The sequence below is a fragment of the Tiliqua scincoides genome, chromosome 1, assembly GCF_035046505.1.
Source record: "Tiliqua scincoides isolate rTilSci1 chromosome 1, rTilSci1.hap2, whole genome shotgun sequence".
NCBI lineage: Eukaryota > Metazoa > Chordata > Lepidosauria > Squamata > Scincidae > Tiliqua > Tiliqua scincoides.
The window spans coordinates 311212658-311226528 of NC_089821.1; the positions used below are offsets into that span (position 1 = coordinate 311212658).

General features: G+C 43.1%; 1 protein-coding gene across 1 annotated transcript in view; it reads right to left on the reverse strand.

Annotated features, from left to right (window-relative positions):
• Positions 1–306: 306 nt before the first annotated feature.
• The window catches only part of SOS2 (SOS Ras/Rho guanine nucleotide exchange factor 2), a 36056-nt gene continuing 22491 nt past the window's right edge, over positions 307–13871 (reverse strand). Inside the window, exons 14-23 of the mRNA XM_066630125.1 lie at positions 12861–13077; positions 11312–11431; positions 9805–9967; positions 8419–8536; positions 5573–5745; positions 4625–4741; positions 3654–3915; positions 3287–3331; positions 2659–2768; positions 307–2184 (exon numbers count right to left, since the gene is read on the reverse strand). Of these exons, the coding sequence (XP_066486222.1) occupies positions 1684–2184; positions 2659–2768; positions 3287–3331; positions 3654–3915; positions 4625–4741; positions 5573–5745; positions 8419–8536; positions 9805–9967; positions 11312–11431; positions 12861–13077 (1826 nt within the window). The 3' untranslated portion in view covers positions 307–1683. The remainder of the gene's footprint in view (positions 2185–2658; positions 2769–3286; positions 3332–3653; positions 3916–4624; positions 4742–5572; positions 5746–8418; positions 8537–9804; positions 9968–11311; positions 11432–12860; positions 13078–13871) is intronic.

Here is a 13871-nt window from a genome sequence, read left to right on the forward strand (position 1 = left end):
CATATGTCAGTGCTTTCCAATGGGACGTGTGCTGTACCCTACAGTTGGGTGTCACTCACGGAGGCCTCCTTGAAGTAAGGGAATGTTTGTTCCCTTACCTCAGAGCTGCATTGCCCTTACGTCAGTGCTGGAAAGCACTGACATAAGGGGTTAGGATTGCACCCTCAATTATATTTTCATCTCCACCATGGCTGGAGGGGGCACCCACTCGGATTTTCCATTTCCACAACCAAAACATCTCAGACTGTTTCTGTTCGTACCCTCATGTTCTCTTTCCAAGGAAAACAAAAACTTGATTGCACTCTCTTAAAAATTAAGATCGGGTTGATTTATTAATCTGGTTAATAACTCTTATACAAAGCACAGTAAAAGGCCACAGACCAGTCAAGAAAAAGGTTCCTGGATTCTACAGTACTTGAACCAGAGTCATTTTGTGAACAGCTCCAACTAACTAAAAGGTTCTGCTGGCCAAAGGAAGGTCTTCCTTGTAAATTCAGAAAGAGTCAAAATAAAGCTCTTCGGCACCTGCTGGTTGAAACACCTCATTTCCAAAAAGGACCCTGTGCAGTGGAAGTGAATGTCTAAAATGGAGTCACTTGAGTCCAGAGAACATTTTGTTCCTAAAGTGTAGGAAACCACTTACAAGTGTGTACAGTGCAGGGGAACAACAGGCTGCAGAACAGGCCTCAAGTCACAGAAACGTATACAGGTTATCCATCTGTAAATATACACTATAAACAACTGTACATAATATGGCATAATAGCTTTGTTCGTCAAAACAGCAGGCAACATTTTAGCTTAACACACCCCTGCTGCCCAAATGATAAAGGCACAAACGATCCTGACACATGCTAAATACTCTCCGATAACTGGATGAGGCAGCTCTCATGTCGCCTACGTAGCTGAAGGTCTCTCTATAGTGCACTGGTTTTCTTCACTTGCTTGTCCTTTTCTGGTCAGTTTCAGCAGCAAAAATCAATGGAAATTAAGACATCATATCAACTAACACTCCAACAGCAGTAACAGTCATTCACAAATCTTTAGAGTTATGGAAAAGGCAAGTAGTCAAATCGGTTAAAAAAAGCCCCATGGAAATGTGATATACATCTTCTTGTGTGGGTGGCAATTCCACCAATTTTGGGCACAATCTACCAAGAACTTCCCTTTGGCGAACCCGCTGACACGAACAGGGGCTGTGCAAGGGTTGCAGCACTCCTATTCATTTCATCAAGATACCCTCCTGGCAGCTTGTGCCCTTACAAAAAATACGTATGTAGAAAAGGCTGCTTGTGCTCCAGTTTGGAAAAAAAAACATCTCACCAGAGAACCATTTTACATTTTTGGCTCAGTGCAATGTACTGATGTCAGTTTAAAATTTGTGTAGTGTGTCGTTTACAGTGCAAAATCAATATTCTTTGTACTGGCAAAACTGTCGGTACTGAGGAAGAGGCAGTGCTACCGATCACCTGAGGACAATGCTGTTGTGATGAGTAAGAAGGCCAGGAGGTGGCGGCTTAGCTCTTGCTGTTCCAATGCTTTTTAGAACGAGTCTTGATCAGCAGCACTCTGGGGACAAGCACGACTTGCCAAAGTACTCAAATCCACTGCCTTATCGGAATAAATTAAAACAAAACGGGAACTTTACAGCTACTATTCCAGTGTCAATGACTATTGTAGCAAAGGTCATTGAGGACTTTCTGCATTCTCCACCAAAGAGTGTCTGTGCAAAGGAGTGTGGGAGAGCTCCCTCTTGTAAGTCTTTGGTGGCAGTTTTGGTAGTTGAGGGCTGGAATTCTGACGTGGCGGAACTGGGGGAGCTGCGAGGGTGTTGGGATTCGGGCTGAGCCCACACCAGCGACGTAAAACCCGAGGTGATGGGGTGCCTGGAGGAGTGTTGGGGGAGCTTGGACACGTGCCGGCTTCCCGGAGCCGCTCAGGATCTCTGTGGAAGCGTCCCACAGGTGGCGGCTGGAGATTGAACGAACAGTTCACAAAGTGCTCTGGAGGGCGGAGGGGTACTGGCGGAGGGGTGTCGGGAAGAGGGTCTCTTGGAGGTGGTGGTGGAGGACTCTGCAGTGGCTGGTCAGTCAGACCAGTGTAAGCTGGGACTCGTGGCTGAATCTTTGGAGGCGGCGGCTGTCTGGGTGGAACCGCAGGAGGATCATCATCTGATTTGGAACCACCCTGGGAATACAGGAAGGAGTAATCTAGAATGACTTGCGAGTCTCTTGAAGTAGCATGCAAGAAAAAGAACATTCAGAGCAAGGAGCCTGCACCAGTCTTTATGTGTACCTGTCTCCTTAATCATAAGTTTACTTTTTTTTTTTTAAACAGAAAGCTGATATTATCAAAATGCCAAATTTCTAATCAATTCTGAGACGGACATGCAAACACACACCACCTAAAGCTACACATGAATGGAGGATAGTCTTGGAGAGGCCCCTCTCAAAATTCCCAGTAGCACCAACAAGCACAGCTCCTTTTGATAAGGCTATCATAGCACCAGAGAGGCTGGGTGCATGGTAAAAAAGAAATATGAAAAGACCAAGGTGAAGGAGTGAGGCAGAGCCAGGAGCCAAATCTCACATAAGATCCCTGCTCTGTCTGTAATCTACAAGTACATTTTCCTACAAAGACTCTCTTAAACAAAAGGCATACCTTTAGGTTAGAAGAATCCTGATCAAATTTCTTGCGAGGGGGCAGGGGAGGAGGAACCAACGGCTCTTCGCTTAATTTATGCAAACTTCCACACGAACTGAAGAAAGATTCTGAAGGAAGAAGAAAAAAAGAGCTTTCTTGACAGCACAATCAAAAGTGTCTCTATTTCTGCTTTTTATAATCATGTAAGGCATCATTTCTTGACCGCACTTGTTCTTTGCAACAGCTTAGAGAGGCCAGTCTCTATGATGTCAGTATTCTAATAGGGAAGTACATTAAAACAGTTTGAATTGGTACAACCTTTTAAATAATAAACTTATAACAACAAATATTCTCCTTTGCGAAGGACCAGTTTCAAGTCCATAGGAATTAAGGTATTTAGAGCCCAATCCTAAGTCCTAATGAACTGATCTACGCCTTCTTGTATCTTTTCAGTTTATCTTTGGTCCTGAAAGTAGAAACCAGCCACCCTAGAAGACTTCTGCAGCTGTTGTTTCCTTTGATAATGTAATAAGTCTAACTCTCCTTATGATCCCCTCTCTCTAGGTGAAGTGATCCTAATGCCCGTGCTTCCTTATTATTAAACAAAGATCCCCTAGAATTCTATAGGGGCTGCTATGGTACTCACTTGACTGTGGCAAAAGAACAGGAGCAAAAATGCTGTTGTTGCTACCTGGAAAGACAAGGCAAAAAGGAGATTATCTGCATGAAGCACAGTTCCATTTTATCTACAGTCATGTAATAGTTTGACAGATTTTATCTCCAGCAGTGTTCTTCAGCCTTGGGGTTGGAACCTCAGTGGAGTCAGAAAGCTCGGATGTGGAGTCGTGGCAATTTATGGGAATGAAAAAGGTTGAAACCACTGGACTAGAGCACCTTTCACACTGGATTTACCTCTCCATGGTAGAGCAGTAAACTCACAGGTTCAAGTATACCCAGTGTCATTTTTCAGCATGGTTAGTTAACAGAAGCGGTAAGCTATTCAAAATGCATACCGTAAGAGCTGTTGAGATCAATGTCTAGAAACACACTAAGTTCTGAAGATGCCGACACTGGCGGAGTGGAGGGAATATTTGGCGAGGTGGGTGCTGACACTGCAGACTCCTGCTCAGCTTCAGTGATTCTACTGAAACTGATCTTATAAGGCTCCTTCTCAAGAGGCGTTGGGTGACCCCGTAGTGTGCCAGACGTAGAGCCATGCCTGCCTGCATTGGGCCTTATTCCAGGAGATTTCAGAGAGTAAGTTGTTTTCCTGGGCTAGAGAGACAAAAAGAAGAACTTTCATGGACCCTCCATTCCTCTCTTTGCTAGGTTTTTTGGGTTCTTCTGCTCTGTGCCCCAAAGCAAAAAGAAGCATAGAACATCACACATTGTACTGGCAACCTTCAGTCTTGAAAGACTATGGTATCGCGCTCTGAAAGGTGGTTCTGGTACAGCATCTAGTGTGGCTGAAAAGGCCAATCCGGGAGTGACAATCCCTTCCACACCGGGAGCAAGTGCAGTCTGTCCCTGGTCTGTCTCCCTGACTATGGGCCTTCCTTCTTTGCCTCTTTGCCTCAGACTGTTGGCAACACACAAAACCCGTATGAAAGCTGCTTTTCACACTGATGTCATGTTTACATTAATAAAATGCTGTTTTAAAACCAAATCAATGCCATCTGCCTCCAAACTGTACTTGACAGTCTATCTTCCCTCCCTTTCTCAGAACCTATAATGCTCTTTCTAGAGCTTGAAAGAGAACAATGGCAGGCTATGGAAAGAGTATGGCAACTGCCTCTTGTGCCTTTACAGGAAAAAGAGAAGCTGCTCTAATACACCACAGTGTACTTTCTGGTCTGGAAAACATGGTTGGGATGATATTGCCAGACAAGCTGCTACACCTCTTATTAAAAGGCAATTCCTCCCTCCTCTTTCTGTGCAAATCAGAAACACACATATGGAATAGTATGCAGACCAAGATACTTACAAATCTAGGAGGCTGCTTGCAGCTTCGGGGCTCAATCTCCTGTGATTTGTTGAACAAATAATCTGTAAACTCTTTTTCTGAGGAGCTTCCCATTGGGTTGAGATTTTCAAAGAACCTCTGAAAAGACAACATTACCTGCATAACACAACATAAACTGCATAAAAACTAGCCCATTTCAGTATTACCTTTTATTGACTACCTGGCACATCACCAGATGAAGGTGCACAGGAAGATGTAGCCTCTGATGGAAAAATTGGGGGGGGGGGCGGACTCAAGCAATTACAGGTGTGGGTGGTGAACACACTATCAGCAATTATTTGACATTGCTCATCTGAGATTTACTGTTAAGTTTTTTTAAAAAGGGAACAAGAACAAGAAAGAAAAATCTAGCTCCATCTCATAAAAGAAGACTTAACTCTACAATGGCCGTATTACTACAGGCGTGTCTCAGAGGATTTGAGGCCCCAGTTTAGGAGGACTGTGCATCCAATTATTAGTCAATGTGAGAAGACAGATAAATGACACCTAAACTAGCTGATTCTTTCTCCTAACTAGGTCAGGAAAACAATTACACAAAACATGCAATTTCAAAAAGGAAGAACTAATGCAGTCACAATGCAGCCCTGAGGTAAGGAAACATCCCATTGGCATGGCTGCATCAGCACTGGAAAGTTGAATAGGTTCAGTTGCTGAACTTTCTATCACTTTAGTAAACATTCATTTCTGGACACAAATGGCTGCTTCAGCTTAGCAACAAATACTCAGAGTGGATCACGCTTTGTGCCTATTTCAAAAATATATACTTGATGAAAGTACAGCTTGGAACATGAATATTCTGAGCTCTGCACCAGTTGTCTAACCTAAACCTCATATTGACCACTGCTTTCACAGCCTTTCAGGAAAACCAAACTATTCGACAAAAACAGGACACTGCTTCACTCCAATTACCCGTATGTCCGGTTCAACCCGTAAACAGTAAGGTTGGTTTTGATACTGCTGGATTTCTCCTGTGATTTCAGCCACTTTTCTCCTCTTACTGAAGTTGATTAAGCCTTTCCCTTGTCTTTTAAGGAAGTCAGGATTCCCTTCTTCTGTCTTCAGAATATTGGTTAAGTATATTCCTAATTTGAGAGGGAAAAAAGAATTTTAGATTGTTGTATTTGTGTGCCATCTTTTAAGTTCATGATCAATGCTAGAAAGGTAGGGTTTCTACCATCCTTTCAATTTTACCTTCCTTTTATTTCCTTCCTTCAGAAAAACCAATCCTCAATGAGTAACCAAGAGTGAAAATATTTGTTGTGTAGCAGAATGACTGAGACTAAGAGTACAATCCTAACCAGGTCTACTCAGAAGTAAGTCCTTTTTTGTTCAATGGGGCTTACTCTCAGGAAAGGCTTACAGCCTAAGGGCCCAATCCTTTCATACTTTCCAGTGCTGATGCAACTGCAATGCAGCCCCAAAGTAAGGGAACAAACATTCCCTTACCTGAAGGAGCTGGGAGAACCTGCGGATATTATATATCTGGACTTTCAGAAGGAATTTAAGAATATAAGAACAGCCCCACTGGATCAGGCTAAATTTCTGCAGGAAAAATCCATTATGGGTTACAAGCCATAATGGGTATGTGCAACCTCCTGATTTTAGAAATGGGTTATGTCAGAATGCCAGATGCAAGGGAGGGCACCAGGATGAGGTCTCTTGTTATCTGGTGTGCTCCCTGGGGCATTTGGTGGGCCACTGTGAGATACAGGAAGCTGGAATAGATGGGCCTATGGCCTGATCCAGCAGGGTTCTTCTTATAAGAACATAAGAACAGCCCTGCGGGATCAGGCCATAGACCCATCTAGTCCAGCTTCCTGTATCTCACAGCGGCTCACCAAATGCCCCAGGGAGCACACAAGACAACAGAAAAATACAACCACAGATTCTCCTGCTTAGCTCTTCAGGAAGTACCAGCAACTCAACCATCAGTTCACTCCTTCTGCCTATGTTCTCTGTGACTGCCCCCCCCCCCACTGTAGGATGCAGTTCCACCCCGTGGGCACAGCTGCATCAGCAACAGCAAACTGGATAGGATTTGGCTGTAAGTTGCGAATCAGGACATGCCAATTTGAATCTCACCCCTACATGTCACTAGATTTGGGACGTGCACCTGCCAACTCCCTCTGCTTGGCTCACATTGACAGTGCTTCTCTGGCAGCTGGTATTGGGGCTGGGTAGGTGGTGGTGACTGGCTCCCTGCATGCAGGGGATGGACAGAGTGGATAGGGAGATGCTCTTTACACTCTCACATAACACCAGAACCAGGGGACATCCACTAAAATTGAGTGTTGAGAGAGTTAGAACAGACAAGAGAAAATATTTCTTTACTCAGCGTGTGGTTGGTCTGTGGAACTCCTTGCCACAGGATGTGGTGACGGCATCTGGCCTGGGCACCTTTAAAAGGAGATTGGACAAGTTTCTGGAGGAAAAATCCATTACGGGGTACAAGCCATGATGTGTATGCGCAACCTCCTGATTTTAGAAATGGGCTATGTCAGAAGGCCAGATGCAAGGGAGGGCACCAGGATGAGGTCTCTTGTTATTTGGTGTGCTCCCTGGGGCTTTTGGTGGGCTGCTGAGAGAGGAAGCCGGACTAGATGGGCCTATGGCCTGATCCAGTGGGGCAGTTCTCATGTTGGGTCAGTGTCAGGATGACACCCCATGATCTATGGGCTGTGTCTGGGGGATTTAAAAAATGAAAAACCATAGGATGGTGTGGAGAGATTTAATAATAAATTAGTATTTTTAGAAACAGAGGTAAAAATAATATTACTATGCTTTGGAAGAACTATTTGTAAATATTGAGCTGTACTGTTGATGCATCAATCCATTTAGAATCAAGTAATGAGAATTAATTCTGCCACAGCTAGGAGGATTTACAGTCCAAAAGGCGTATTGGTTAAACTATCTAATTTGAAGATCTCTCTCTTCAGGCAGTCTAAAGCATTGTTTCTCAACCAGTGGCATGAGAATCACCAGTGGTACTTGAGGTGGTATCTGGTGGTACTAGTGGGACCCCCACATATTGCCCAACAGCGAGACCAGCGACATGACACAACAGACACTGGCAGGAGGCTTGGTTTGGTGGGTAGAGCTCCAAAGCATAAAAAGCCCTCCTGTCCACCCTGAGCCTCTTACAGGTGTTAGTCACGCCACATCTAGCTTATCAACCCAGAAGTAACTGACGATGTCATCATCAGTTACTTCCAGTGACACTTCCAATAGCTGGATCATGCGAACTGCTAAGGCAGGGGATAAACATTGAGAAACGTTGGCCTAACCATATACAAAGGAAGGGGAAATCTCATTTTTTTTCCTAACTGAAGCCCCCATACTCAATACCCTGTAGAAATGATGGGAGCTGAAATAAATTACAAGTGATTTTCAAACTTTAAATATAAGATATTAATGGGAATTTCAAACTGATTTTTTTTAAATAAAAGAAACACAGCCCAATCCTATCCACACTTTCCTGAGGGGAAGCCCCATTGACTCTAATGGGACTTACTTCTGAGTAGATACACATAGGATTGGGCTGACAGTAATTTCACACAATTACATGAAACATGCAATTTCAAAAAGGGAAGAGCACGTCTTCGCCATATTCTGGATGAATTTAAGGCCAGGTCAAATAATAGTAGGTTAAGATATTTTTCTGTCATGATTTTGGATTATTAGGCAATAATCAATCCTGTGAGGTCCCCCACCCCATTTCAATCTTTAAAAGGCGTCTGCCCTGTAGTGTAACTCACCAAAGAAAGGCACACAGGGTGGGTTGATTGACTTGAGCTTCGCAAGGTATTTTTTAAAGTGATCTTGACTTAATTCTACTGCTTCATCCAAGATTCTTTTTTTTCTCTCCTGCAGTGCCTAATTAACAAAAAAGAAACAGTCACACATTCCTACCTTGCCAAATTTGTCTACTGTGTAAGCATTGGCAAAAAAGCTGAAAAGTCTTCACAATAAATGTATGTATTTAAAAGTATTTAAAATACTTTAAAAAACCTTTAAAATTTAAAATTCCAAGTATTCAAAATATTTTAAATAAATACACACACATTTATTTAAAATAGTTATATTCCACTTTCCAGTACCATATAAAGTGGTCCTAAAGTAGCTAGCTAGCAGCTAGAAAAAGTATTATGGTCGGGTTCCTCAGTACTTTAATTACTTGCAGAAAGACAGAGAGGCTCTTAGCAAAATCCACAAGCCCTATTCCCTGAACACCTTCAGTGTTAGCTAAACTGTCTCTGCACTTTCTAAAAGCTCTAGCTAAGGGAGAAGGAATCAGAAATGGTGAGGGACTCCCTGTCATTGGAAATCTGAGACCCCTACTTGTACAGTTCCACTCTTCACTGCTATACATGATAACACTGGACAGGCATGTTATAAATTATCTTTATTTGAATTTTTCACTCTGCTGTTTTGATAATTAACCAAATTGGATTTCATGGTTAGACCAAGGCCCGTGAATGCAATTTTTCCAGATAAAGAAAACCCAATACAAGAAATAATCAACAGGGCAAAATATGTATGAATGTCATGTCATGTCAGTCATGTATGAATCATGACAGAAGTTCAAAAAACACAAACGCTACCAGCAATGTAACTATATTATGCCAGAGCTCAGTTCAGAAAAATCACTGGATGTAAAATGGAGTTATGAAAAATTTCTGTGAAGTCTGAGCTACAGCCTTGCTTCACATTCTAATGATCTAACAAACTGAATCTTTTTCAAATACAACAGAAATACGTCTGCAGATAAATCCACTATAGTGAGCTTCAGGCCACAATCCTAACCAATTTTCCAGCACCAATGAAAGGGCAATGCAACTCTGAGGTAAGGGAACAAACATTGCCCTACCTTGGGGAGGCCTCTGTGACTGCCCCAACTGCAGGATGCAGCACATGCCCCACTGCAGCAGTTATGCCAGTGCTGGAAAGCTGGTCAGGATTGCGCCCTCAGTCTCTCACTTTATCTAATTCTAGAAGAATAGCCTCTTTGGTTTTAGAAAAAAAAAATCCGTCCCTCGTCCACCCACAACTTTCCCCAAGCAAAAATTGCACACATTTATACAGAACTTCAGTAGTAATTCAATATGACATTTCCAAACACTGGCACAACAGCCGGAGCTTACCTCAAACGTGTGATCCAACCTGTACACTGGAGCAGAATTCATTGCACTGACTATTTCCAGCACACCATTGAAATTATTCAGGTCTTGGAAAACTTGTAAAACTTCTATTATCCTGCTTAATACTGCCACTCGCTCCTCAAAGTTCTCCAGTTCCACTATACACCTGATTCATAAGAGAGATAAAATCCACAGATTTTTTTGCTAGATTATTTTTTATATTAAAAATAAGGATAATAAATTATGAGCTTCCCAATCCTGAAGCCGGCAGCTCTGCTGGGTGCAGTGGCGCCAAAGTGGCTACTGCTGCATCCATTGGCACCACCGAAGCAACCAGAGGTCTCTTCAGGGGGACTTTCGTCCCCTTCCCTGGGGGAAAGCCCCAAGCCCTGTAATAGGGTTTCTCAAGTCTGCGCCAGCTATTTTGCCGCCACAGACCTGAAAGTCTCCATGTCGGGCTTCCAGTCCAACATGGTGTTCCAGATGCAGCGAAGCAGAGCTCCGCCGATCCCACCCCTTCTGTCCTGGTTCTTCCCCCGCCACAAAACTACTTACTGCCGGCCAGCACTGCTGGAGAGCTGGCCAGCCCTCCACATGGTGCTGATGCTCAGTATCGAATGGTGCTGGGCCAGCACATTTGTGATACCTAGCCCAGGCACTTCAGCTCAACGCTGGCACTAAAGGAGTTCAGGAATGGGCCTTTAAACATTGTTTCCTGCCCTTTTTTCAAGGAACACAGTGTGGCATATAATGGGATTCTGCCCTTTTCATACTAACAAAATTAGGCTAAAAGCAAGTGAGTGACTTGTGCAAGACCCCCTTGTGAGGCTGAGTAGGCATTTGAACTCAGGCCTCCTGATCCTACACATTATCCATTACATACATGCAATGTATTGATTATGGATCTTGAGGTAACTTTCATTCAGACCCCAAGCAGCCACGTATCCAACCACCATCAAAACCTAGACCTGCTTAGCCCCAGCCTCAGTGAGGGAGTCGTAGCATATACCTTCAAGTCTATGCCCTCAGACCCTCTGTAAAATGCAATTTGAAATTAAATGTGAAACCTATCATGAAGCCTTGGGGAAGAGACATGCACACCTCAATCCAATTGTTTTTCAACATGAAGGAGTTGACAGTTTTGATGAGTACAATGCATCTGATGAGAGGGTGACTCTTCCTCACCCCTGCACTGGTGCAAACATCGATGCACTCTTGGTAATCATAGCTCATTATCTTAGAATATATCCTTCTGCTACAACATATTACCACCATTTTTTTACGTGTGTGTGTGTGTGTGCGCATGTGAAACAATGAGAGTAACCTGGATAAAGCAAGGAGTCCACAACGTATTTTTGAGGGTGGTTGTGCCCTTTAAGCCTTTTCAAAATGCTTAACAAATAGCAAGGATTTTGAACATTTAATATTTGTTTGATAAATCAAATGTCAGGAGCTTCACACAGCAGCAACTTGCTCAACTGAAATCCCAGGGATCTCTACCTTCACTTACTTTTCAAACCAAAGAGTAAGATTTGTTGTATGTCGAATCATTTTCAGCAGATTTGGAGAGTTAATTTCTTTATCTTCTTTTGTCCAGACACTCCCAACAAGTTCAGATGGCTGGACGGCCCTGAAACATTAAAACATGCATACAAGGTTCAGGAAACTCAGGAAGAATCCAGGTATTAAAACTACTGAAGCGTTAATATCTCATGGCCTTGAACTGCAGTACTGAGATCCTGGAGCTAGAAATTTATTTATTTATTTTACTTACTTAATTTGTACCCTGCCTTTCTCCCTGAAGGGATTCAAGGCAGCGTACAATAATCATTAAAAACACAGTTAAAAACATGAATTGAAACAAGATACAAAACACATTAATAACAAGAGGGAGGACTTGTAATTAGCCATGGAGGGCTGTTGCCTCTTAGCTTGCTAGGTAATTTTCTAATAAAGCCCAGGTGTGAGAGTGAACCTTTTATCATCCCAAGTCATCTATATTTGAACTCTAAATCAATTCTATCATTCAAGGCCCTATTTTGTATCACATAAAAAAAGAAAAAATATGGGCTAGAAGATCAATCAAAAATTTAGATAACCCCAATGGGGTAAATTTCCTTACATTTTTACTATGTAATCCTTTCCTTTCAAAAGCAGCCAATTAAGCATTTTGAGTGCTAAAAAACAAGACTTAACATTGGAATAGTACTTTGAACACTCTAAAGCAGTGATGGCGTGGCTTGGAAGAGACCTCTGAAGGCTCCCGGTAAGTCATTCCAGTCAGCAGTGTCACAATCCACCACAGAGAATGAGGTGTGCAGTAAAGTCTGGGAACTGTTGGATACATACATACATATTCATACATATTCATAGCCAAGTCCACCTGAGAGAGAATGGGCATAGACAGGACAAAAGCACTTTGGCTACAGGTACCACCTGGGCATCTAGGACTACAGTCAGCCCACATCTTACATGGGGGTTACATCTGAAGTTGCCACAAAAAACCAAAATAACATATAGTTAAAACTACCTTAAATTGAAAACAAAACCAAAAAAAGATCTCTTGAAGAACTAAAACCACAGTACTAGAGACATGGGAACTAAGATGACTGAGGGAACAATATCTTCATCCTCCCATTTCAGGCTTGCTCCACGGCATATACTGAGTCAGTGGACTGGCAGGCAGAGTCACCTATTCAAATTGCTGTTTTTTTCTCTCTCTCTTTTGGCACGTATACTTGAATGCACACAAGTAAAGTTCATATAAGGCGTGGGCCAACTGTACTCTCAAATGGTCAATATGATCCCCATTCAGAACATGGTGGTGCACCATCACCAAATCAGCAGGCCTACTGACCAGGAAAATGTCTGGTTTATCCAGATTTAATTTCTCCTTGCTCACCTGTATTCACCCTTTCACTGGTAGCCATGATAATATTTATGGTACTGCTATATAACATTCAACTTGAGTTTGTACTAAGAAATCTATAGGAGAGGAATGCTTAGCAGTTCAAACCACATGACACAGGAAACCAGCAGCCCAACGAACAATGCTTTACCTGTAGAGATCAGACTCCAAGAGGGTCAGCTGCCGAGCAATCTCTATGGGGTGGAGTGTCATGAGGTCAAAGGTCTCAAACTGACAGCTGAGGTGCCACTCAATTGGGGGTGGGGGGCTCTCAAAAGTTATGTTGTGGCTAACGCCATTGGCATGAGCTTGCTTTTTTCTTCTGATAATCTTGGCAATGGATTCCACCCACTTCTTCATGGATTTACCTGGAAGAAACAGCACGTTCTGAGAAAACCATAAAGATGCTTTAAATACATTTTAGCAGCAGTGAGAAGGTGCATGAAACAACCAATGCCGGCCTTGCAAAGAAAACAAATATAGGCTGTCATGTTCTTATGATGACAGGAGTAAGTGCGCATCTGGGATGAACTTGATTGTTTAATTCCATTTGGGGAACTTGTAACAGTTTTAATATGCTCTAGTACAATGGTTCCCAAAGCTTTTAGTGCTGTGACCTACCTTGTCCTCTGGGTTGCAATGCAGTGTTCCTTCCAGCACCAAAAGGCCTTCTTCGGAGGCCCTGGAGGCCTCCTCTGGATCAGCCCGATACTCCACAGACCTCAGAATAGCCCAGAGAAGTGACCAGTAGCAATTTCAAGTCAAACCAGAAGTTGTGTTTTCCAACTGGAATTTGATTCTGCGGGTCATTTCTAAGGGCTGCAGAATGGGTTGCCAGACTGGCACAATCTGGAAGAGGCCTCTTGGGCCTCCCACAAAGGCCTGGTGGAGCTAGAAGGAGCACCATGTTGTGGCCCAGCACATGAATTCATGACCCACTGCACATCAGGCTGGGAACCACAGTTTCTCAAATACTGCTCTAGTAGAATACATTTGGCATTTAACACATCTGAGAAAAAGGCCAGGCAGAAAGTAGGCTGATCATGGGTAGCAAATTTAGTAGTTAGTGCTCCCAGACCCCTTCCTGCTCACCCTTTGCCCTTTACTGGATCAGCAGCTGAACAGGAAACTTGGTAGTTTTTATCGACTGCCAGCATAAGAA